The sequence below is a fragment of the Oryza sativa genome, chromosome 12, assembly GCF_034140825.1.
Source record: "Oryza sativa Japonica Group chromosome 12, ASM3414082v1".
NCBI lineage: Eukaryota > Viridiplantae > Streptophyta > Magnoliopsida > Poales > Poaceae > Oryza > Oryza sativa.
Genome location: NC_089046.1, coordinates 20,223,088 through 20,250,245, shown reverse-complemented (window position 1 = coordinate 20,250,245; position 27,158 = coordinate 20,223,088). Strand labels below are relative to the sequence as shown.

The 27,158-nt window shown below is 40.3% G+C and overlaps 1 protein-coding gene across 3 annotated transcripts; it reads left to right on the top strand.

Moving 5' to 3' along the window:
* Window positions 1-2,350: 2,350 nt before the first annotated feature.
* Window positions 2,351-13,842, top strand: LOC107276851 (putative disease resistance RPP13-like protein 1). Of its 3 annotated transcripts, none has more exons than XR_010738419.1 (3): window positions 2,351-2,503; window positions 2,590-2,758; window positions 13,581-13,842. XR_010738419.1 is itself a non-coding variant. In XM_015762743.3 (2 exons), exon 1 carries the CDS (start codon window positions 3,568-3,570, stop codon window positions 6,991-6,993), a length of 3,426 nt encoding a protein of 1,141 aa, XP_015618229.1. In that variant the 5' UTR covers window positions 3,422-3,567; the 3' UTR covers window positions 6,994-7,004; window positions 7,121-8,073. The 3 variants fall into 3 exon arrangements, 1 of the variants encoding a protein (XP_015618229.1); XR_010738418.1 differs by lacking the exon at window positions 13,581-13,842 and adding an exon at window positions 7,121-8,073; XM_015762743.3 differs by lacking the exons at window positions 2,351-2,503; window positions 2,590-2,758; window positions 13,581-13,842 and adding exons at window positions 3,422-7,004; window positions 7,121-8,073.
* Window positions 13,843-27,158: the final 13,316 nt, after the last annotated feature.

The window sequence follows — 27,158 nt, the reverse complement described above, 5'->3', positions numbered from 1 at the left end:
TATGGTATATCAATATGCTCGCATGATGTTAAGGACATGCTTAGAATGGACAACAATTTTTTGACCACACCTTAATTAGTCAAGATTATTTTTTTTAGAAAAAAGGTATGAAATTGTGGATTTCAGAGGGGGAAAACCTGATAAGGTAGAACTATGCAACTACTGCCTGAAATATACTCCCTCCGTTTCATGTTATAAAGTCAAATTGTTTCAAATTTGACTAAGTTTATATAAACAAATATAGTAATATTTATAATACTAAATTAGTGTCATCAAATCAATAATTGAATATATTTTCATAATAAATTTATCTTGGGTTGAAAATGTTCCTATATTTTTTATAAACTTGGTTAAACTTAAAGCAGTTTGACTTTAACCAAAGTCAAAATGTTTTATAAACTGAAATGAAGGGAGTAGTTTGGTAATGTTCGACAAAATGTGGTAGTGAAAACACACCATAAGTATTTGTGTGCCCACTCTCACGTGTATGGAGAGCAAGAAAAATTATAGTGAGGAGAAACACTTAGATACGGGGATGAAATAAAAGTTTTCTAATAATTTTTCTAGCTTAATGCAAATGCATTAGCATGAAGGTGCAAGTGAATCTTGTTGTTTGTTCCACTTTGCAACTTTTTTTTCTCCAAATCTAAATGAAAATAGTCAATGCACGTACCGTTACCGGCCGGCGAAAAAAGAGTACTGAGGGGATTTTTTTTTTTCAAATCGAAATATTTTGTAATTCGCGGTTATTCGCCCGTAGCCTTTGTAACAATTTGTTGTAATTTCTCGAAACAAAGGCTGTAATAAATTCAATTATCTTTAAAAACAAAGTGGACAGGCTTAGTGACTCTGTACACTTCAATTTGGCCATAATTTCAGATATGGATGAATTCATTTCCTGTAGGAAAGGGGGAAAATGTCCACATTATGAGATGTTAACCAAATAGCCAGCTGGCCTGGGAGCAAACAGCATCTTAATTATGTTCTGCAAGGAAGTCAAGCTGTCATGCATCCAAATTACCTCTACAATTAACACATGGTATTTGTGCAATTCATGCATGAGAGAGAGAGCATTTTCCTCATGACTAATTTTCTCTTGGGCGGACAAGTCAGTTGCATTAACCTTTGCCACATAGACCATGCATGCATGGCCTCTTCTGCATGCACAAGTTGTCAAGGAAAATTCAGACTCTCACTTTGGTTCTTCCATCAGCTATTCATAGAAAGCTATAGCCTTATCTTCGGTACACAACTGAATCTATCTATCTAGGATACATTAGGGTGGGCAACAAGAGATGAATTTCAGCATGGGTGAGATTAAATGGTAGCTGGTACTACCTGCCATATGCAAGCCTAACCCAAGACGACAAACAGTATCAAGCATTCATGTAGTACAGCATACTTATATATGTAGAGGTCTATCACATAAGCATATATAGTGCACATGCATCCTATATATCTATGGGCCATAAAGATGAGCTATGGATGATGGTCCATGGGCAAATCTTGAATCCATTGAAGTGCTATGGATGATCAGAAGTACAGAATTCATGAGATAGTTCTGAAGATCACCATCAAGATACAAGATAGAGTACTAATTACTTCTATGTGTACAAGTAGGCTAGGGAAGAAATAGTATTCTCCATGCAGTTGCAGTGCAGTGCCTTATCTGTTAGGCAAGGTGAACTGATGATTGATGAACCTGGAACACCCTAATTGGAAGTTGATAATTAAGGGCAGTCATTTCAATCTGACTTTGATAAACCTCTGAGAATTTAAGTCCAAAGGCTGTTATAGCTTAGACCAGGGTAGCAAATCATACCCTAAACAAATAGATCTCAGAGCTCAAGGAGATCAATCATTATTCCATTTTAGTTCTACATCAACTGTGTTAATTTTGGTATAATCTCATTGGCTGCATGTGGTTGCGAGGTAATTCAGACATATATAGAGAAACCATGAAGATGGTCTATGAAAATTACAACGAAATTCAAGGACCATATGCTGCATGATGGTGTTTTAAGAACAAGTATATTGCATAGTTTGACTTAATTACTCTCCACTAAGCAAGTTTAGCATACCTTGGGACAATGAAAGAAGCATGCAGGAACCATTCAATCTGGATGTTCAATTTTTGTACTGCACGTGAAAACTAAGATCTGGTTGGGCCGTATACTAACTGTGGCCCATCCAAACCAAAATCCGCACGCAAAACCTAATCGGACGACACGCGGAGGATTTCCGTTACGGGACTGGGTTTAATTGGATCTCGACCGTAATGGGCTGGCTATTGGGCTGATCACAATGCGGCCCACCTACCAAACTCGCGCAGTGGTGGGTTTCCATCGTCGACGCGGCATTTCGTCGAGCACACGGCGGGCGGCCGGTGGCGCGAGGCGTGGGCGAGTGGATGGGAGGGACGGCGCCACCGGCGGGCGAGGCGAGGAGCGCGCGGGTGGGGAACGCCGGCGACGGCGCACTCTCCGCCACGCCCCGACCACCGGTACGCCGCGCCTTGCCTCTTCAACTCTTCCCGCCGCGGGCATGGTTAGGAGCTTAGGATTTAGGGATTTTTCTTTTTCTCCTCAGGGCATTGGGGTTTGGGGAATGGGAGGAAGCAAGCCGGTGGATTGGTGCGATGAGGAACCGGAGCGCCGTCGTGCGCAGCGGCGGAGGACACGGCCGGCGGCGGCCTCCGTGGCATTGGCACCCCCGCGCCCTAGCTTGCAGGATTTCGCGTTTTCGTCCTCGGAACACGGTATGCCTCTCACTGTTTTCTTCCAAATGTGGTGTCATTTTCTGCTCCTTATTTTTATTAGTCGCTCATTAGTAGTGATAGTAACGTGTTTGTCTTCATATCTGCGTATTCTAATCCAATTCCCGGTTATATTTTGGGATTTTGCTCAAACATTTTAATCCTAAGTTAGTACAAACTCCTCTGGTTCAAAAAAACAATTCCCAATCCGTCCCACTCCAAATCTACCCAAATTTACTTGTTAATCGAGCTGTGGTAGCACCAGGGACGGTTTCATCCCATCTGCATCTGGCAGAGTTTCACCAAGTTGTTTGTTGCATTTTCTTATTTCTGCCACTTGATCGTTAGGTGAGCACGACTGATAAAAATAAGCTCACATTCTTAATTCCAGTGGGCTACCACGGCCAAGCTGCCATTAATTAATACTACCTCCGTTTTTTAATAGATGACGCTGTTGACTTTTTCTCATATGTTTGACCATTCGTCTTATTCAAAAAATTTACGTAATTATAATTTATTTTGTTATGAGTTGTTTTATCACTCATAGTACTTTAAGTGTGATTTATATCATATACATTTGTATAAAATTTTTGAATAAGACGAATGGTCAAACATGTGAGAAAAAGTCAACGGCGTCATCTATTAAAAAACGGAGGGAGTATATAATTTTTGATGCCAACACAACGCGGAGATTAGCTTCTTGGAGCCTTGACGGAATCTGGGCGTTGACCTCTAACCTCTAATCAGAGTCTAGCCCCCAGTCCTCTCCTCCTATCCAGTGTCATCTCTTGTTTGCTCAAGCTCTCTCCAGCATGGTGGAAGCTGCTGCTATTGCTTTTGCCAAGAGCTCAGCCATTTTTGTTGGGAAGAAAGTTGCAGAGACAGTGATCAGTTATGTTGTGAACAAAGCCCTTGATCGCCTTCCGCTGGAGAATGAGGATTTGAAGACTAAGTTGAAGAGTAAGCTCTCCAAAACTCAAGCAATGTTATATGGCATTACTCTGCAGGAGATCCAGGACAACCAAGGGTTGGTTGAATGGCTTTGGCAGTTCCGCGATGCCATACAGGAGGCCGAGGATGCACTTGATGAGCTTGACTTCTTTGACTTGGAGAAGGTGTGCAATCGGAAGGCAGAATCTTCATCATCCTTGGTCCCTAAATTCATGAGATTGCAGCTGTCTGTAAGTTCTAATAACTCCAACAGCAGTAGAAAGAATCTCAAGAATGCTCTGATGAGGTTAGAATCTGTCTTTGATGATGCTGCAAATTTCCGAGTGGTAACTGGGCATGGACTTCACACTTCCCCTCAACGTAATGAAGGGCGCATACAAGATACGACCAACCGAAATGAGACAACGAGAGTGTTAGCAACACCTGTATTTGGAAGGCAGAAGGAAAAAGATGAGATAATTGAATGGCTGGGTGTTGAGGCTCCAGGGAGAGATAGCAAACTCTCAGTGTGTGCAATAGTGGGTGGGGGTGGTATGGGGAAAACATCTCTTGCTCAGCTTGTCTGTCAAGATAAGAAGGTTCAGGATCATTTCGGCGACATGATTATCTGGGTGCATGTTCCCAAGCGCTTTGAACCTGTAGTGTTGGTGGCAAGAATGTTGGAATCCATTAACAGGAACAGAGTTACTGCATCTTCTTTGGACATACTGCAATTAGATCTCACTAAAGAGTTGGTTACTAAGAGATTTTTACTGGTTCTGGATGATGCATGGGAGGATGGGGAAAATGAGCTATGGGGGCAATTTTTATCTCCCCTGAGGAACATTATTGCACCAATGGGAGGTAGAATCTTGCTCACGACCCGAATGGGGTCAGTGGCTGATGCTGTTAAACGCCAAATGCCATCAAATGAATATAAATGTGTTGTACTGGGGGGTTTAGATCACAGAGATATTATGCAGATCTTGAACCATCATGTGCCTCCTAATGAAGATTTGGAACTTCGAAGTGTAGCTGAATGGATTGTACACAACCTCGAAGGATGTCCTTTTGTAGCAAAAGTGATTGGTCAGTACCTCAGAGACAACACTGATCATAGCAATTGGAATGACTTCTTAAATAAAAAAGTATGTCATTTAGACGATATTGCACCTAGGGTTATGGAGATGCTCAGGTTGAGCTATGAAGATCTAACCTCAGAGGTGCAGCTTTGCTTTCAGTACTGCAGCATATTTCCATCCCATTACAAATTCAGGATGGAAGAGCTTACCGAGATGTGGGTGAGTTCAGGATTGATACTGCAAAGCACAAAGGGGAACAGTGGCCAGGAGAAAATTGCTCGGGAACACTTCAATATTCTGTTGAAAAAATCATTCTTTTCACTGATACCCAGAGAATTACATCCCGATCCTTCTACAGATTACTATGTCATGCATGATTTGATTTATGAATTGTCATGCCTTGTTTCTAGCGAGGAATTCTCAACATTTAAAGTCACCAAATGCAATACTGCTGATGTATCTGAAAGAGTACGTCACCTATACATTGAAGGGATAAATTCTGAAGCTATCAATGTTATATCCAAGTCCAAGTACCTCCGTACTCTTATTATAGCGAATGAGGAATGGCCACTTAAGGCAGGACTGGCTGATAATCTTAAGAAAGCAATGAAGGGCATAACAAGCTTGCGGCTCTTAAAGTTTGATGGACATGGATGGTTTGACATAAATGATGCTATTGCGGAACTAAAGCACTTAAGGTACATCTGTATGTCTGCTACTAACAAAAGCAATCTGAATAAATTGTTTAAACTCTTCCACCTGGAGGTCCTTAAGCTACTGAAGATAGAAGGAGAAGAACAGGCGAGCGTCAGTGATTTATGCAATCTAGCTAACTTGCAGAAACTGTATCTTCCAAAACCTGCATTATCCAGAGTCCCTCATATTGGAAGACTAACTAATCTTCGTGAGTTGAATGGGTTGAGCGTGAAGAAAGAAGAAGGACACAAAATATCTGAGCTGAAGGACTTAAAGAACCTCCGGAAAGTCTTTGTGTTTGATGTTGAGAATGTAAGCAACTGTAGTGAAGCTTCCTTGGCTGAATTGAGCAATAAGAATGATATGGAACTGTTATCTTTGGAGTGGTCAAATCAACATAATAGGATTAATGAGCGAATTCTTGATACAGTTGTTCCTTACAAACGTATTAGGCATTTAAGAATTTCTGGTTATAAGGGTGTTTTGCCTCCACTGTGGATTCGAAGGAAAGTCCTTACCAAATTGGTACGCTTGAAGATTGTTGGATGTCCTAAATGGGATGATCTCCCTTCCTTCGCGAGTCTATCTAGTCTGAAGCATGTCTTACTGGAGGACCTACCAAATCTGAAATGCATTGGGGGACCTGATGGTGATGGATTGCCTCCTTTCTTGGTTACCTTAGTTGTAAAAGAATGCCTAGAACTGTTGAATTTACCTCATCTACCTTATAGTCTAAAGCATCTGGGGATAAATAAAGTTGGAATATCTTGTCTGCCAACCAGTAGTCAGATGGCATTACAAAACGTGTCTACAGTGGATCCACAGCTGTGCAGTCTCCATGTAGATTCTTGTCCTAATTTGTTGTCCTTCGGATCATGTATTGTAGAAGAGCAACACTACAAAGCTCTTACTAGCTTGAAAGTCATCGGCTGCAGCATGCTCGAGAAGCTCCCAAGTGAAGAACATTTTAGAAGAATATCCACAATGGAGAGTATTGAAATTCTTCAATGTCAGAGTTTGTCGACCTTGGGTGGCCTAGGAGCACTTGCTTCCTTGAAAATACTGAAAATACAGCAGTGCACTCATCTAACTGCTACATCTTCAGGGATTCCGGTAGCACCAGCTATGCGGTCTTCTCTTGTGCTTGACACCCTTGAAATTGATGACCATCTTTTGCTTCTTCAGAATCCATTTAGAAACTTCTGCCTCACTAGAAGACTTGTATCTAATGGATCTGAAATGCTTGAGTTGCCTCAGGAATGGTTATTGCAGAATAGTTCTCAGTTGGAGCATATAGAAATAAACAATGCAAATCTGCTCAGATCACTGCCTTCAACTATGGACACTTTGCACTCCCTGAGGAGTCTGGTTCTGTGTAATGCTCCCCTCCTCGAGACACTTCCTGCTATGCCCCCCAATCTGTGGGCTCTTCAAATAAGTGGTTGTTGCACTCGTTTAAAGGTGGGGTGTAAAACCAATGGTTCTGAATGGGAGAAGATTTTGCCAATCCATAAAGTTGATATAAACTAACATGTTATTAGGTATGAATATTTCCGTTTCAACAGTTATCTTCCCTGATATGTCCGGTCTCCTTGCTCATTTCTAGTTAGGTTTCCATTACAATAATAACCTTTTTTTTCTCTCCTTGTTTTGATAGGCAAGAGAATATTCCATCTCACCCCTAGAAGAGAAGATGGTTCCTAACTCTAGTGGCCTTATTTGGCAGGCTGGGGTTAGGGAAAAATCCTAGCCATGAAGAGGAAAACAATCCACGAATGAGGGCGTTCTCGAATTTCAGAACTTTTGATGCATGCTGTGCGCCCTATCAAAGATTTGATATTACATTAATATTATAAAGCCATCATTTTAACTCTATACTGAGCAATTAAACTCAAGTGAGCGATTTTATTTTATTAAAACTAGGAAGGTAGCCCGCGCATTCGCGTGGGCATGCATATTAGATTGCGTTAGAAACTTATAAGAACAGAATACCAACTGGATTGTTTGTATTGTAGTTCAAAAGTATGATTTCCAAAAACATTCTTCATGAAGCGTCGCGGTTGGCACCTCGCCTCCATTTGTCATCTTTGCTCTAGGGGGGAAGAGACTTTGCTCACATCTTTCAAGGTTGTTCTTACACACAAGAAGTGTGCAAGTATCAGAGGGTGGTTAGGGCTTTGTTGCTCAACGCCGATGGAGAGTCTTCCCTCTTGGTGGTGTGATGCTCGCAAAGCAATCAAGAAGCGGGACAGGAGAGCTTTTGATGCGGGCATCATCTTGGTGACATGGCTAATTTGGAAACAGCGCAATGCTCGTGTCTTTGAGGGGCATACAGTGTTGCCAGTGAATCTTTGTGCCGCAATCGAGGATGAGTGGAAATTGTGGCAAGAAGCGGGCTTGACTTCCTCTCTTTGAGTTGTAAAGTGGAGGCGGGGGTTTTCCCTCACCGTTGTTGTATACATAAGGATTGTTTTATTTTGTAGTCTGTGGTTGCACGTCGTTTTCTTGGGTGTGCTAGGTGATCTGTAAATTCTTTCCCCCCTCTTAATATACTCCGATCGGTTGTTTTCCGACCCGGCGAATATTACTTAAATAATGTTTTCCAATCTATTTTGTTATCATTGTATTATATAATTTAATTTACCCCTATAAGAAATTATGTATAATTTGCTTAATCGTCTTTAAAAGAAGATAGGCTTAGTTTGTTTTGGGAACATGTTTCACAAATTAAGTGTAAATCAAAAGTAAGGTGTTTTTCTTTTTATAATTGATTGTTTAAGGACTCTATTTTTTTAAAAAAAAAAAATCTTCCAACACAATAAAGCTGCCCTCTAATTGGTTCACATTACTGCTACTTGTTGCATACTTACAACATACTTACATGTAAGCATTTAAGCACTCAAAAATGATGGAATGGTTATGTTAATGGGTGTTCTAGTTTAAGTGAAATCTAAGAACCTATTTTTTTCTATGAATTTTATAAGTTTTTCTACAGTTAGTTCATTTTAATCCCTATTGACATTTCATATTTTCTATTTTATTGTATGTAATCTTATTTTAAGATCAAATTTTGTGAGATGATAGAATAGTGAGAGTGTTACATCTTATATGTCAACCTTTTTTAAAAATAAAAATTAATCGACTTTTGTATAAACATCTAATACTAAAATAGGTTCTCATTGTTTATTTATTTATAGATTGGGGTATTTGAGACTATGTTAAAGACACATGCTTGTAGAGTCCAATTTTATTGTTAAGTGTGCAAGGCTCCTCACGGCTAGATATAACTGCGAAGGCATCATTACTTTGGAATGTAATTTTTTTTATTGTTCCATGATTTATTTATTTTTACAAAATTTATAGCTAACCATTAAGAATTATGTACTCGAAAGTAACCAATCTACAAATATTTTGTTTAGCTAGCTGCACTGGGCATGAATTAACTACAATTAGATTATATAGTTGTTTAACTGAAGCATATTATGTCTGTCCACTTGCCATAATTATCACATATTCCATCAAGTTCTGGAAGACCCTAGAAAATCTGTGTTTCAAAGATCAGACAAATTATTTGAAAGCATTTCGCATTTCTAGCATGGAATTTGTTTGGTCGATATACAGCCCTCTTGCAGCTCCTACTCAATATGCCCTATGGCGATAAAAAGTAAGGCCTAGCTGAGCTCATTACGACTCTCATCCTCTATATGGATACATTATTCTTGTCTTATTAAGAATGATCTACTTTCTCTCTCCTGCTTCGCTTTCTCATCCAAGTTTGCGCGAGAAAATTTTTGGGTTCGAAAGTCTAAACAAATTCATTATAAAATTTGTGTATGTCTAGTATATGACAATAGTTTGTTGACAATGGTTTTGTTGCACCTCCTAGTCATCATGCTACATGGTTGTATAACTTTTCTAATGCTGAGACATGGAGGTTTCCATGTGATCCATTGTAGTAGTATTCACAGTATCGATCAAGTTTATTTTTTTTTTCTCATGTCTCGGTGTATCATAAAATATAAATGGATTCCAAACTTTTCTTCAAGTGTATGTATACACATAAACATGTTTATAGCAAGTTAAAATATTAGGATGTGATTTTTTTTAAATATTATTATGGAATTAATTAATACATGTCAACATCATCTGTCGCAATGTATTTTGCACTAAAATATAGCCAACATAAGTCATCAATATAAATTCATAACAAAATTGATAATAATTACATATTTCTTTTAGCAAACATATGCTCAAACATCGATAGCGTAAAAAATAAAGGTAATAAATATATTATGGGGAATCCTAGGTAAAAAAAAAGTAAACGGGATGAATGGGAAGGGAAAAAGGGGACGTACTCCCTACGTCCCAAAAAAAACTCAATTTCTGGAGTTTGAATTTTGTCTAATAAAAAATCAACTTCTACCACTCTACTTACTCTTAGCACATAAAACGAGAAGTTTTATCCCTTAAATATCTTTTACCTACCTATCACTATTACTACTTTTCTAATAATGAGGGGTATTTTGGTTATTTTTACTCCACTACTTTCTTCTCAGGATTGTAGGAGTTGATATTTTGTAGGACGAAGGGAGTATGTAGGTTAGTACATTATCTGTACATATGTATACTTGTGGAGAGGGATGCACGTGCAGGGTACAGGAGAGAGGGACTAAAATCAGTCCTTTTTGTTTTTAGAACGCTGCTATAAGTACGGCGCCAATGTTCGATTGGTGTCCGACTCCGTTACGGCATTACCTACGCATGTCAGATTCTATCACGGAGTGAGACTTTTGCCGTCTGAGCCTTTCCTTGTGGGTAGAGTCGTACACAATAGCCGGACAACAGGGTTGTACGTATATTATTTTCGTTTTTTAATCTAATCTGATGGTGTAGAATAATGGTATCATCAATTTAAATGAAAATAAATGGCTAGATGTTTCTAATATATTAAAATTCCATGTGACGACTTAGGAGCGTTTATAGGAGTGCCACATGACGGCATGAGAGCATTTGTAGGATGTTTAATGGACTTTTATTAGATAGATAGATCGATCGATCTAATCCAATGGTATAAAATACTAGGTTCACAAATTGTGAAAATCAATGATAAGTTTAGATAAAACCATGTGACAGCCTACGAGCGTTTGTATGAGTGCCACGTAATAGCTTTTTCCATAAAAGATGTTTCACCTAGTGTATTTACAATGTTTCACTATTTATAGATCTAATGTTGCAGTGAATTAAAATATTCTTTTGCAATAAAAAAAACCCACATATTTTGGAAACTCTCTATTAAGTGAATTTGGTTTATTTTTTGTTCCACCAAAAATGTTTCACCTAGTGTACTCACAATGTTTCACTATGTATAGATCTAATGTTGCAGTGAATGAAACATTCCATTGCAACAAAAAAAACCCCACATATTTTGGAAACCCCTGTGAAGGGAATTTGGTTTATTTTTTGTTCCACCGAAAAATGTTTCACTTAGTGTACTCATAATGTTTCACTATGTATAGATCTAATGTTGCAGAGAACTGAAATATTCTTTCGTTATTTGTTGAAACATTGTTTTTATATAAGGTGAAATAATACCTGATTTAAACGAGTGAAACATTTTCAATCTAGGGTGTGTTTAGTTCACGCCAAAATTGGAAGTTTTGTTGAAATTGGAACGATGTGATGGAAAAGTTGGAAGTTTGTGTGTAGGAAAGTTTTGATGTGATGGAAAAGTTGGAAATTTGAAGAAAAAGTTTGGAACTAAACAAGGCCCTACTTAGTGAAACAATTCCGATATACCTGATGGAACATCGTGTAACATTTAAAAATAGGAAAAAGTACGAATTACCCTCCTGAACTATCGCGGTCGTCCGAATTACTCCCTCAAACCACAAAATCAGACATATTAAACCTCAAACTATTGAAACCGGACAAATTACCCCCCTCAATCTGAAGCAGTATTAATCCTTCGTGGCATACACGTGATGCTGAGGTGGAAATCCAATCAGCATTTTCTTTTTTAAAAATGGTGGGGCCCACCTGTAAGACCTCATCTTCCCATCTTCCCCCTCTCTCTCTCATCATCATCGTCACGACGCACGGGCACAAGTGGAGCGGCGGCACACAGCGGCGCGCGTGCGAGGGCGGGCGGTCGGCCGCAATCCCTCACGGCGGCCCGTGAAGGTGGGCCAGCGGGGACAGGGGACGGGCAGTCGGCACGCACGACGGCGGGTCTGCGGGGGCGGGCGGTCGACGCACACTCTCTAGCGTCGGTTGCCACTGCTGCAGGCGAGGCGGAGGTGGACAGGGCTGGGAGGGAGTGGATGGCCGGAGTTGGAGGAGATGGTGCGGCGGCGTCACCATTGGGGGTGGGATGCGAGGGAGATTGGACGGGACCAGCTCCTACCTATGGGCAAGGAGGAGGCTGAAGATGAGCGGCGGGGCGAGCGGCGGCGGGCGCGACTCCGGTCGGCGGTGAGCCCACCGCGCGCCGACGACGAAGAGGAGGAGCCCGCAGTGGTGGCGGCGGTCCACCGCGTGTTCCCGCGCGCTGCCGCCCACCGCGCGCCCACAACGTGGAGGAGGAGCCCACCACCCACCGCGCGCCCGGTCTGCCTCCGCCTCCGTCGCCGGCCGCCGGTCGCCGCCGTCCTTCGCCCCCCGCGCGCTGTCGTCCTCACCTCGCCAACCGCCCACGCCGACCGTGCTCACCTCCTCCCCGCGGACGGAGCTTGGGGCGGCGGGATGGCGGCCGCGCGCTCTCCCTTCTCTTCCGCCATTGGACGCACGCTCCGCCTCCGCCTCCGCCTCCGTCATCGGCCGTTCGAGCGAGCTCCGCCAGGTCCGCCTTCGCCTCTGCCACCAGCCGCCCGGGCGCCTCGCCTCTGCCGCTGGCCGCCTAGTCCGACTCTGCGTCCACCCATCACCGCCGGTCGCACGGCCCCTAGCTCTGTGTCCGCCCGCCGCCGCGCTCGCCTCCTCCGCCGCCGCGCTCGCCTGGCCGCTGCCGCCGCCACGCCTCGCCTCTTCCGCCGTCTCGCCTCGCCTCCTCCGCCCGCCGCTTGCATAGTTCACAGTGAGAGGAGAGAGCGAGGGGAAGAGTGAGAGAAAGAGGTTGAGAGTGAGAGAAGAGAGAGGAATAGTGTAATAGGAGTATGACAGGTGGGTCTCACATTTTTTTAATAAATAAAATGCTGACTGGACTGTCACGCGTACGCCATGTAGACTAAAACCACCGCGGATTGGGTCGAGGGGAGTAATTCGTCCGGTTTGCATAGTTGAGGGTGAAGAATGTCCGGTTTTGTGGTTCAGGGGGTAATTCGGACGACCGCCATAGTTCGGGGGGTAATTCGTACTTTTTCCTTTAAAATAATTCAATAATAAGCTAATTTTTTTCATCGGAATATATCCATGTGTGGTCTTGTTTTGAAGATTTAATTGCCACGAATTTAATGGTGTAATCGGATCATGATTTGGATAAGTAATTTAAGAGAAAAAACAGTTTAAAGTAGTTTTGCACGTAAATCGAGTGTTGACGTTATGCTGACATCAGCACCTGATTTTAACCTCTTCCCATCGGGCGTCCGAGTGGGAGTAACGTTCGAGAAAGTTTGATAGACTTTTACTTATATAATAGAATAATAGATAGATAGCCTTGTGCAATTTATTCTTATTTTTTTACGGAGCAGTCAGGCAGTTTAAGTGAAGGGGCTTGGCAGGAAAACACAGGAAATTAATGTATCAGTTCAAAATAAGAAAGTACAAATTTTACCATGTATCAGGAAATTAATGTTTGGCGTTTGTTTGTTAATGGCTATGTAGGTTTGTTAATGGCATATCTGACTTGGTTGAGTTCATATCTGGCAAGTTTATTAAAAAATGCAATGCTACTTCTATGGTTTATTTAAGAAACCAGTTCCACCTCAACTGTTGCATATTTACTTACCTAGGTTCTTATCCTGAATGGATGTTTTGTTTTTTAGGGAGTAGCATATGTTCCTCCTACAATTGGATCTTCCGAAAGAATTGTTATGAGAGGAAATACCCAGACCTTTCTCAGCTTTCTAATGGTCTAAAATACTCAATTTGTTGTTTTTTGGTTCCTATGTTTCATATTGCAGGCTATTTCATTGCGGCAGCCCACTACTCTTCCAGCTCTGCCGACAGCCACACCTACGAGCTACAGCTGAAGCATTAGATAGGGCAGAGGAGGCATCACAGGTCTGGTTTGGATTAAATTTAATGTTGCACTTTGTATAGCTATATGCAGTTTCAATTTCATCTTCTGTTTTCTACCACCTCGCAATGTGACAGTTGGTATGAGGAGATTTCATCAAAGTTCACTGATTTATCATAGCTTGATGAACACTTGAAAAGCTCAAAGCAAGATTTTTTTCTTTATGGTATTGAATTAAACCCCACATCCTACAATATCTAATCAGAAAAAAAAGGACTTGCCATCTTCACCAACAATACTTCAAATATACCCCTCACATAGCCAGCAATTAAAAATAGCATTTACATGATCACCAATGAGGTGTATACAGCTCCTGCCGTGTGTCCATAGAAGTTCATGTTGTCTACAAAACACAAAGTTTACATCCATCACTCATTTCACAAAGTTTTCAAGATTCAATGTAATCCTGGAGTTCACAGCCACAATCCCTTTTTCGTGAAGCTACAATCTGAAAGCTTGAGAAGACATTAGCATCAGGCATCTTCTTGAGAAACCAAATTCTCCTTTAGCCACACCAAAATTTTCAAGCAAACTACGTATGTCCAAATAAAAAGAACTAATAAAGTGGCCAAGCAAGCATATGTTGATAGATAAAATTTATGAATTACATCGTCAGTACTTAGAAGTCATCAACACAATGCAAATATTCAAAATTCCAAAAACACATCTTTGCTTGAAATTATCAGAGGAGAAATAAGGAGCATCCAAATCCATGCTTATAACTTGCAGAATATACACTGGATTCAACAAATGCACTTTTTAAGGAAATGAAGCCATTGTTCCATTGTCCTTAGCTCCAAAATTGATCATTGGTATATATAAAGGGGATATTCACTTAATATCAAGCAGTGGTAAAAAATTGCTTGTTTTTATAGGTGAGGTCCCAGATGTCATCGAATAGATGTTACAAAAGAGACCCCAGAAAAATGACAGCTTCAGGGCAGAACTTCTTGGGTTCTTGAGTAGCCTGCAATTAAAACTTTATGCAGGAAATGACTATTAGCAACTGTGAAAGAAGAGAGAAAAAAAAGGAAAAAAATCTTGTCTGCTCAAGTTGCAGAACATACTGCACGCACCATGGAACATAAGAAAGTACCAATAGCTACATCTCAAAGAGATTGTATGGGCAAAGCATCTAATATTTACACATTTGTTCCTGCTATACTTGCACATTGGCTGAATTTCTCCCTTTTTTTTTCTTTTTTTTTTTGCATTGGAAGAAGGGTTTGCTCCTCAAAGCAGAAACATTGTATCTTATTGAAATAAATTGCATCCTTCAGGATGAAAGGAAGAAAGTTGTAAAATCAAAACATTAGGAATCTGATTACTGTTAGCTTAATTGTCATAGTGATACACCTCAATTTAATTTTAGTCAGCAACATAAACATATGATACAGTGAAGTCACATGAGTCCCTGCCAATATATATTCCAATCTATACAAGGTTAACATTTAAAGGTTTAGGGTAGATTTATGGCTTTTTAGTACATCGACCTATCATAAATTTCAATCAGAATATATATACCACGAATGCCACACAAATGAGCTAACCCCATGGACAATATGTAAAATAACGACCGGGAATGAACTATATACATTGACATATTATGAACTTTGCCATGGCCAATTGAGGACATATCTGGTTTTGAGTAAACCACACTGGGCACCATCGAGGTGTTTGAGCAGCACATCAATATATAGTAAGCAAAGATAAACACACCTGTTAGTTGACCCCAGGAATTGGTAGCATAAGTGCGTTCTTGCTTAGTATTGTGGAATCCCTAATGAATTTTAAAAAATATATCAGTGCCCACAGATAAGAATAGAGTCAACAAGTTACATGCAAGAGGATGTGAATACACATACGATGTTTTGGGGTGCGTATGTGCAGCAGGAACAGTAGCAGTACTGCGTATCCTATGCACACAGGCCCTCGCGTGTACACACCGTGCACACCAACTAAAAATTGTCACAAAAAATTCTAGAAAAATCCATACGTGTACTTCCAATAGTATTACATCTACATGCAAAGTCGCATCTTAATTCATTCTACACAGCGAGTAAAAAAAAGATAAAATTCTAACAAAATCACAACCTAAAAACTGTCAGATTTTTTGTTTTTTTGTTACGGCTAAAATATAATGAATTTGAGGTTAAGATTTTAACCCTAAATGTAATACTATTTAAAGTACATGTATGAATTTTTCTAGATTTTTTGGTGATATTTTTTAATTGGTGTGGACGTGTGTACACGTGAGAGTTTGTGTGCATAGGATATGTTGCCTATTATTATAACATGTGTGATATCTTGTATTTCTAAACCCTAACAACATAATTGTGAGCTATTTAAAATGTAAAAGTAACATCAGTTCTAAATGATAGAATAGATTTTGGCACTTAAATTAGAAATATTGCAAAGTGAAGCTATTCATATGAATGTGAAAAATACTCAACCATATTAGCTATCAACAAAACAGATTTCACCTCAACCTGCAATGGCTGAAGAAGCGGGAGTTGACAAATTTGACGTTGTTACAATTTTGCATAAATTTTTGGAATGTGAGGTACATTTACTACAAAGGCTGAATTAGATGTTTGAACAATATAAAAAATCAGTGAACTTTGATGAGATCTCCTCATACCAACTGTCACATTGCGAGGTGGTAGAAAACAGAAGATGAAATTGAAACTGCATATATCTATACAAAGTGCAACATTAAATTTAATCCAAACCAGACCTGTGATGCCTCCTCTGCCCTATCTGATGCTTCAGCTGTAGCTTGTAGGTGTGGCTGTCGGCAGAGCTGGAAGAGTGGTGGCTTTTGGAATTTTGAATATTTGCATTGTGTTGATGACTTCTTAGTACTGACGATGTAATTCATAAATTTTATCTATCAGCATATGCTTGCTTGGCCGCTTTATTATTTCTTTTTATTTGGACATACGTAGTTTGCTTGAAAATTTTGGAGTGGCTAAAGGAGAATTTGGTTTCTCAGGAAGATGCCTGATGCTAATGTCTTATCAAGCTTTCTGATTGTAGCTTCACGAAAAAGGGATTGTGGCTGTGAACTCCAGGATTACATTGAATCTTGAAAACTTTGTGAAATGAGTGAAATGGATGTAAACTTTGTGTTTTGTAGACAACATGAACTTCTATGGACACACGGCAGTAGCTGTATACACCTCATTGGTGATCATGTAAATGCTATTTTTAATTGCTGGCCATGAGGGGTATATTTGAAGTATTGTTGGTGAAGACGGCGAGTCCTTTTTTTTTTCTGATTAGATATTGTAGGCTGTGGGGTTTAATTCAATACCATAAAGAAAAAATCTTGCTTTGAGCTTTTCAAGTGTTCATCAAGCTATGATAAATTATATGTTTGGTATTTTTAGCTGCTTTGCATTTTTTAGTGTTTAAAGGAGTATGTTAAGTTACATTACAGTACATATAGTTCTTTAACTTTTAGTATGTTTGTATATTTTTTGTGACATATATTACAGGAGAATGCAACAATTTTGAAGTGTTTTCATATGATTACTATAGCTAATGTGGGAAACGTGTGCACAATTACTAGTAAACAATATAAAAAGATGTGTACTAACTTCATCTAAAACTATCTCTTCTGTCCCGTAGAAGAATAAATATGGTAGTACAAGATACATGTCATATTCTAATATTAGAAATTTGAACAGAAAATATCTAGATAGATTTGTCATATCATAGTATTACAAATCTAAATAGACTTATAGCACTAAGATGTGACATTTGTAATACCAGAATATGTCATATCTTATATCTTGTACTAGTATTAGATTTATTTTTATGGAACGAAAGGAGTTCAAATCTACACAACTTCATATTAAAATAAACCAACATAATATGAGATTTGATATATTTTAGTGCTATGAATTTGGATAGGCCTTTTAGAAATATTTCATATTAGGTTGATTTATTTTGAAATTGAACTAATCTGGATCAGGATCCGCTATTCCGAATATTTTTTTTTCTTTCTTATCTTATCTTACTTTTCTAGTTGTTCCAAGTAATACGTGCAGTACAAAGTTCGTGGTAGGGAACTTTTTTTTGAGTCATCGTATTTTTCTGTTTATATGAAGGAAATGAATATGTGATTTTCCAAATTGGAGAATCGAAATGAAGCCCTTCCGTTGATTTATTTTGAGCGAGTAAGCAGGTAGCTCGTCATGGGCATGTTATTCACGAAGTAGAAGAGAACGGCCTTGGCAGAAAAATATTAGGAAGAGGAAGGGGTTTTGTCCAATATAGCAACCCATCGAAGTAATTAAAAGTAAGGGTGATCTGCTCCTCCCACAGCGATTCACCCTTTTTTTTTACTAGCGTGTTCGTTTGCGCTGGTATCCACGTCCCCTTCAATTTTTTATGTGCCTCTGCACTGTGGGCCTCCAGTGTTCCTGCGACGCGATTTGCTCGCGCGCCATAGGTCTCCACTCTGTGGGCCTACTCCGCTGTGCACGCGAGCCGTCGACAGGGTGGCTCAGTGCTGGGTTTTTGCTCCCTGATCAGTGGGCCTGGTGCTGTGTGGGGCCGCATGGCTCGCTGGTTGGGTGGACTATGCCCGGTGAAGATTGCTCATTACAGTTCACGCGTTTAATAGGGTCTTTCGTATCTGCCCTGCGCCGGGACCATGGATATATCCAGTTTGCTCCCGTGCAAGGAGTATGGGCCCCATGTTTGTACCGGTTGGCGAATGGGAGATAGACAACGCTATACAGGCCTGCTCCATGCAGCGTGCGGCGCGAGGAAACCATTAAATCGCGCTGGTACTGTTTTTCTCTTTCTTTTTCGTCCCTTTCCTTCTTCTCCAGCCTAATCCCTTTTTTCCGTTCACCTTTCTTGCGTCCTCATGGCGATTCCGAGGTGAGCGTTCTGGCGTTGTGCGGCCTCCATCGCGGACGCGTGTTCTCACTTCGTGCGTTCTTCTTCCAGTCCTTGCTGGTAGGATATTTTGCTGGTTCATTAATATTTGTTTGTGCTGTATAGGTTCTAACATTGGCCCTCTTTACATGTAGTCCTGTATACAGTTGAGTTCCAGAAGCGTGGCCTCCCTCATATTCATTGCTTACTTTGGCTTGCTGCTGAGAATACTGAGTTTAGTGCTCCCATTGTCGATGGTTTTATTTTTGCTGAAATACCTGATGTGTTGACTGATCCTTTAAGTTATGCTTTAGTTGATGAATTTATGATTCATGGCCCTTGTGGCAATCAGAACCGGGCATGCCCATGTATGAAAAAGGGAGAATGCTCCAAGCATTTCCCTAAATCTTTTCAGGAAGAGACTATGATGGATGAATTTGGATTTACTATTTACAAACGCAGAAACAATGGTCGATATGTTGTGAAAAATGGTATTAAACTTTACAACAGATGGGTAGTGCCCTATAACCTAGAACTTCTGAAAAAATACCAAGCTCACATTAACGTAGAATGGTGCAACAAATCTAATATGATCAAATACTTGTTTAAATATGTCACAAAAGGAGCTGATAGAACTAAAGCATTTTTTGAGATTTCTGGAAATGCATCGAATAAAACATCTGAAAGCTCTACTTCTCCACGAAATGAAATACAAGAATGCATCGATGCAAGGTTTCTATCTACATGTGAGTCTCATTGGCGGGCTTTTGAATTGGATATACACTATAGAATGCCTTCTGTAGAACGCCTAACTGTGCACCTTCCAAATATGAACTTTGTTTGATACAAGAAAGGATCTGACCTACAATCTTTGCTATCCAGCCCTGCAGCGAAAAAAACATTGTTAACGGAGTGGTTCGAAGCGAACAGAAAATATAGCAGTGCACATACGCTTACTTACTGTGATTTCCCGAGAGAATGGACATGGGACAGTAGCTCACGTAGTTGGCGTCCTAGAATACCGTGTGAAAAAACAGGCAGGATGTACTATGTGAGTCCAGTGAGCGACGAGCTTTATTATTTACAAATGCTATTAATGATCGTAAAAGGCGCCATGTCTTATGCTGATGTTAGAACTTACGATGGGGTTGTTTATCCAACCTTTAAGCAAGCATGTGAAGCAAGAGGGCTCCTTGAAAGTGATAATGAATGTCACTTACTATTTGATGAGGCTATAGTATCTGCATCGTCAGGCCAGCTAAGACAACTCTTTGTTACTGTTGTGATGTTCTGTTCTGTTGGAAATGTCCGGTCACTATTTGAAAAATATTGGACCTATTTTACCAATGATATTCAACGACGTGTTAGGACAGCTTTGTCAAATCCTTCTTACATAATACCTTCTGATAGACTGTTGTCCTTACTAATGAAAGAACTACATACTGTGTTTTCAAACAGCGGTGGTAGCATAGATGATTATGACTTACCACGAGCAGCAATTTATTCAGATGACATTGTAGTAAATAGAATGGTCGATGAAGAGCTTGCTCCTGATGCCGCCGCCCTAGCCGCAGAAGCTAACCTGAATATACCTAGGCTGAATACTGATCAAAGAAAATTTTTTGACACAATCATACAACGAGTAAATATGAATAAGCATGGTTTTTTCTTTGTCTATGGCCATGGTGGTACAGGGAAAACATTTCTATGGAACGCATTGATTTCCAAAATAAGATCTGAAAAAAAATTGTTTTGGTTGTTGCCTCCTCAGGAGTTGCCTCTCTTCTTTTGCCTAGAGGGCGCACTTCTCATTCTAGATTCAAAATTCCAATCGAGATAGATGAGAACAGCATTTGTACCATTAAAAGAGGAACCATGCTTGCTAAGCTTATCTAGAAAACTTCTCTCATAATATGGGATGAAGCCCCCATGACTCATAGAAGATGCTTTGAAGCTTTAGATCTAACCTTACGTGATTTGCTTTCTGAACAGACACCTTCTAACAGTATAGTTCCATTCGGTGGTAAAGTTATTATTCTTGGAGGTGATTTTCGACAGATATTACCAGTTATAAGAAAAGGTTCGCGTGCCTCCATAGTTGATGCATCCATTACGAATTCTCCTCTTTGGCGACATGTTACTCTTCTTATACTGACAATCAATATGAGACTTCTTCACGGTGACCTTGGTGAGCAAGGTTGTAGAGATCTTAAGGACTTTGGTGATTGGGTTCTAGTGCTTGGTGATGGTAGGTTGACTGCGACAAAAGAAAATGGTGAATCAGAACCAACATGGGTGGATATTCCTGATGATCTTTTGATCAAAACATCTGGTGACAAATAAAGGCCATAATAGATGAGGTATTTCCGCGCTTCACAGATAACTATACAAATCATTGCTACCTTGCATGTCGAGCTATTGTTTGCCCAAATAACTCAATGGATGATCAGATAAATGACTGTATTGTTGACATGATACCTAGCAAGCCAAAAGAATATCTTAGCTGCGATACAATTTCAAAATCAAGTGAACACTTACCTGACTTTGATATCTTTTACCCTCCTGAATTTTTGAATTCTATTAATGTCAACAACTTCCCATCTCACAAACTTGTGCTCAAAAAAGGTGTGACAATTATGCTTCTACGCAACTTAAATCAGTCCATGGGTTTATGCAATGGGACAAGGTTATTGGTTACTTCCCTTGGTCATAGGCTGCTAGAGTGTGTGATTTTAACTGGATCCAATATCGGTGAGACAACATTCATACCACGAATCGCGCTTACCACCACGAGCCCTAAGTGGCCTTTTACACTTCAAAGAAGGCAATTCCCTGTCCGTATATGCTATGCAATGACAAATAACAAGAGCCAAGGACAGACCCTTTCACGAGTAGGTGTATACTTGAAAAAAAACCTGTTTTCACGCATGGCCAACTATATGTTGCTGTTTCTAGATCAACATCAAGGGAAGGTATTAGAATACTCATAGAGGATGAGGATGAAGTATGTTGTTCACAAACCAGAAATGTGGTTTACCATGAAGTACTAGAGGCTGTCAGCTCTATGATACATTCTGCGATTGGGTTTTGTGCATGATTTGCGATTAGATTGCCAGGATGGCATTGTGAAGGCTAAGGTACTATATCTTCACACCTGCAGGATGTTGATACATAGCTCGCAGCCATGCTGCCAGTTTTTTATGCTGTTGCGTGACTCTTATTTTTTCCCTCTTCGTTGTGCATGTGTTTGGCTTTTGTACGTTCATTAGGCTCTATTTCCTTCTGATCTCAGCTGCTTCAGTGTTTCAGCAATCCGGTTCCTTTTGGAACCTAATGCATTTTTTTATGTTCTTGTAGATGGGCGAATTGCAGATTGCTAGCCTTGAGCTTAGTGATGGGAATCCAACTCTCCGCATACGCATTTCACGGTTATGGGAATACCATGACCAAAATGATGAAACTAACTTGCACCATATTGGATTGGTTTTGGTTGATCAAAAGGTCATTTGTTTGAAACCTTTACATAATAAACAGACTACAAAATATATATTTTCATTAGCTAACATAATTGTTTGAACAGGGATCCAGCATTGCTGCTATGATTTATCCTCCATGCGACAAGAAATTTAAGCCCCTCATCACTGAAGGCAAGGTATACTTGCTTACGTACTATCGTGTGAAACCTTGCACGAAGCACTACTGGCCAGTTGACAACAAACTGGCGATTACTTTCACTTGGTGGAGTACAGTAGAAGAATGTGTTGATGTGCCAGATAACTTTGCTCAGTATGCTTACTCCCTTACGCCTTTTAATGAGCTACGCTCCCTTGTGGACAGGAAAGACTCCTTCACAGGTGCCACAGTTCTAGACCTATGATTTGTTACATATTACATTGATGATTTTTTACTGCTAACATGGATTCCTCTTCTTTATGACAACATCATAGATGTTATTGGAATCATCACTGAAATATAATCTGTTACAACCGTTCAGACACGCATTAAAGACGGTGATAGCTTGAAAAGGAACGTCTACATCCGCAATGCTGAGTTAGATCTCTTCCCTAAATTTGTATTGTGTATATTATTCCTAGCTAATTTTCTGACGCTCTCTAATAACTCTGACATCTTATATCATCCATGTCAGCCAACAACCACCAAAATATTTACCTTAATACTAACATATCATTTTACTATGCTAGCTCCCTTAATTCCAGTACGCCAGCTTTTTTTTGTGTTATAGACTAACCACTCACTACACCACACTCCCTCTGTGATTTTTTTTATATACACACAAACATAGCAATGAGACAACCAATATTGTGTTGTGGGGAGAAAGGGCTACAAGCTTTCCTGCAGATAACATTGTCAGTGCAGGCAAGCATCAACCGCAGATAGTTATCTTTGTTGGCACATTGGTGAGAGGCCATGGAAGTAAGCGATCTACTAGACACTTTGCTTGCATTTTTCTGCTATGCTTTTATCTTCTATTGTCATAATGCATAATACCATTGTTTCAGAAAACGTTTCTCTATCAGATAACTCGGCCTGCAAATGGTACATAAATATTGACACACCAGATGCCAAATCCTTGGCTGCTAGGTATATTATTCATATCTTGCTGTCGCCCACTGTTGTTTCACCCTGCTTTATTTCTATCTAGATCTCACCTATATAATTTTATATAGTGTTGAAGGGAGCTATGAGCCAATAAAATGGCTTGATCTGCCGGCTGGACCTGCTGCCCACAACAATGGTGAAGAAAAGACAATTGTTGAGATCAGAGAACTTCACCCTTTTAAGTTCAAGGTAAAACCCTTATATCCAGTTCGTCCTATTGTATTTCACACTATATAACAGGTTGTATTGATTGTCACCATCTTATGCAAACAGAAACATGAGTTCTTGGTTACTGTGGTCATAAAAAAAACTTAACATGGAGTATTCCTGGTGGTATACTGCTTGTGATATTTGCAATAAGACAACCAAACCATATGGAAGTTCTTATAGATGTGGAAACAACACATGCCCACCAGTTGTTTCAGCTTCACCTAGGTCAGTCATACTAGAACTAATCAAGCCACACAGAATAAGCATTGATGTATGAGAACTAATGTCACAGTGCATTTTTTAGGTTCAAACTGAGTGTGATAGCAGGCGATCATACAGCCGACACTACATTTATTGTTTTTGGCCGTTTGGCTCAAAGGCTCATTGGTCGTTCAGTTGATGCACTGGTGATGGAAAATCCAACCGGCAAGGACCACATACCGAGAGAGATCACTGATCTTCTTGACAAAGAATTTGTCTGGAATGTCAGCTTTACAGAGAACACAATTTCTAGTGGCATTGTCGCTTTCCAAGTGAATAGGATTATTAAAGGAGGTCAGAATTATTCCTTGGCTCTTCTACAGTCTCCATCTGGATCCCAGGCATCTTCTGTGGTACCTTCCATGGCCCTATCTCCAGCTGCATCTCAGGATGTTTCTGTTGGTCAGCACACAGAGACAGAAACTCCATCAGTAGGGTTTACTGATGCTCAGCTAGCTCTGGTTAGCCCATCCACTGGTACACAAGAAGATAAGAATATAGACGATGAGTTTGCATCAAAGACCCCTGGAGAGGATGTGGCTGCTGATAATGAAGACTATGACCAGGTCAGTGCATCCTATACCTAGCTCTCTAGCACATCCAAATTGTTCACTGCCCACACTAAGGCTATGTTTAGATCCAAAGTTTGGATCCAAACTTCAGTCATTTTCCATCACATCAACCTGTCATACACACACAACTTTTCAGTCACATCATCTCCAATTTCAACCAAAATCCAAACTTTGTGCTGAACTAAACGCAACCTAACTCTATATATTGGGAAATAGGATGATGAGCATCTCAGCCTTACACAGAAGGCTCCTGATTCTGTAGCTAAAAGCACCACTTCCAAGGCATACAAAAAGAGGTGAGCCACTTGATTTCTTTCTCTTTCAAAGTATGAGCTATTTGTCTGTATAGTAACCTATCTAAAAACTCGCACCAAAAAAAGGCCCAGACCATCTCCTGGAACCGGTGCAGCTAAGAAGTTGTTCAAGGACAATGATGCTGGTGGTACTGATGATGCTGCTGGAAGCAGGTATTGTTACTATTCTTATCTTTCGTTGTATTCTTGAAACCTTTTGCACAATTCTCATATGTTCTTTCCTAAATTTCTAGTGCCATCAAGAAGACCTAGCGCATCAGCAAAGATCGTTGCTCCTTTTTTTTTTGGATATATTCAGCTATATGTGGCCACCAAGATTAGCATTGCTGTCATAGAGACCAGCATTCCTCTAAGAAACTTCTTCGGGCTGAACAGAGCACATGCCTGGCTAATGTTTTCAAGATACCTCTACAGTCTTTTGTTCCCATGTTGGATGAATGCATCTCAAACCAACTAGGCTAGAATTATTCCTTTTGCAAGCAAACTTCTTATTTTTTGGCCTGTATTTATATAGCTGGCATTCTACATTATCATGATTCATCCTGATAATACCGAATACCAGCAGATCAGACCAACTATTATAGCTTTCTCAACCCGTAATTGCTTGCCATGGCTGATATTCTGTGCCCATATATCGTTTCCACGCAATTACGTCCACATAGTTTTCAATCCAATCTTTACAGCTCAAACGTTTCAAACGAACATCGATAGCTTTTAGACCAAGCGTTCACATATACGATAAACAACACAGTGCGTTCTCCAAACCACCATATGTGCCAACCCAGCTGCACATTGAAGAGAACATAAACACCCTATCTGCTCACTTGCCCACTTCTCTTGAAAAGACTTTGAAAAGACAACATAGCTAGCACCCTAGCAACCTGTCTATCCTCACTCTTTAACCTTCTTCTACCTCTATCCGTTCTCTTAGCCAGACCTCTCTCTCTCTCTCTCCTTCCATCAAGAACACATCCTCTTTTCCAGCTTCACTTCCTCCTTCGGTTCTTGCTTGCGATCTACTACATTGAGCAGAAGAAGAACGGCTCATTGCTATTGCTGCTCTGATATTCATCCATACCAGGTACCACAGCCACCGCATCTCATTCTCCAAACTGATTTCTACACATATATTATGCTTTCCTCGCTTATCTTATCAAATAAACATAGGTACAACAAATCAATTAGTAAATACAACGGCAGGGAAATTAGATCTGTTTATAGATAGAACAGTTTCCCTACATGCACAAGCCAAGCACATTTACGGCCATATTTTTCTTTTATTTTTGCAGCAACATGGAACACAACCAAGACAGGGAGGTTACTAGGCCAATAACATAACCATCGACCTATGTGAAGAAACGGCCACTAGCAGCAGCAAAATTTTCCAATAGAAAGGAGACGTCCCAATTACTAGCCGACATTATATACCAGAATGCAATAGTTGTCAGGGTCCATGGAGCTGGTAATCCAACCACAACCTAGATATCAGCGATGCTAGGTTTTGTCTGTGACTGCCAGGTTGATGATTTTGCCTTGCTTCCATTCCGTCACCGGATACATATTGCCATTTTTATGGATCATGACCAGCAAGAAGAACAATATGAGAAAGCACTGAACCAAAAAACATACACATTCAGAACAACAAAGCTTGAATTTCAGCCTTTCAAAATGAACTTCCACAGTACCATCAGTCCACTGCGTCAAAGGGTGATACTAGCATTAGGAGTGCCACCTGAACAATGGAACAAAGAGGCTATAATAGAGTTGCTCGACAACTGTTGCAGAATCGAAGAACTGTATGAAGAGCACCATATCCAGGATCTTTCAATGTTTAGATTGGCGGCATGGACAACAAACTGTGATCTTATCCCAAAGATCATAGAGTGGAACATTGACACAAACCAGTCAGGGCAACAATCCACTGATCTGAATTGGAAACCAAATGGGGATCTATCTATCATACTAATTCATATCGAAAAGCTGTTTGACTACAATGATCCAACCAGTGGAAATGAAGCCAATCCAGAGGCTCTCATAGAGTATGAAAACAAAGTGCATCGTCTCCCAATTATCAAAAGATTCCAGTGGCTGCCCGGCAGGATCGACTCTGATTATGGCCCAATCGAAGGAGGCGCACCGTCAGTGCTACGGCAACAGCTTCCAGTCCACCTTCATGAAGAGCAGCCATTTGATCATCCTCAGTCGCAGGCTATATAGTTTTGTTGCACCTGCAAAAGAACCAAAAAAATATATATATGTTATGTATCCTCTGTTTTGCTCACTGCTAGAGCTCCTTGGACATGCAATGCAGCATGACTACCCCTGTTATACTAACCTTTCAGCTTTATATCCATCTGCTATTACTAAGATCCTCCAATTCTATTTGCTTTGCTTGAATGCCTTCGCCATAAAACTCTAAAAATACTGTGTTAGCTCTATAGCCCTAAATGAACGGTGGGGAGGCGCCGCGAAGCGCGCCGAAAATCCTAGTTCATTTATTAATATATGGCCTCACCTGTTATATACACATTGCGTCTTGGAGTCTGTGTTGCAGCTGGGTATAGATCCGTAGCTCGCTGCTCTTCTCCTTTA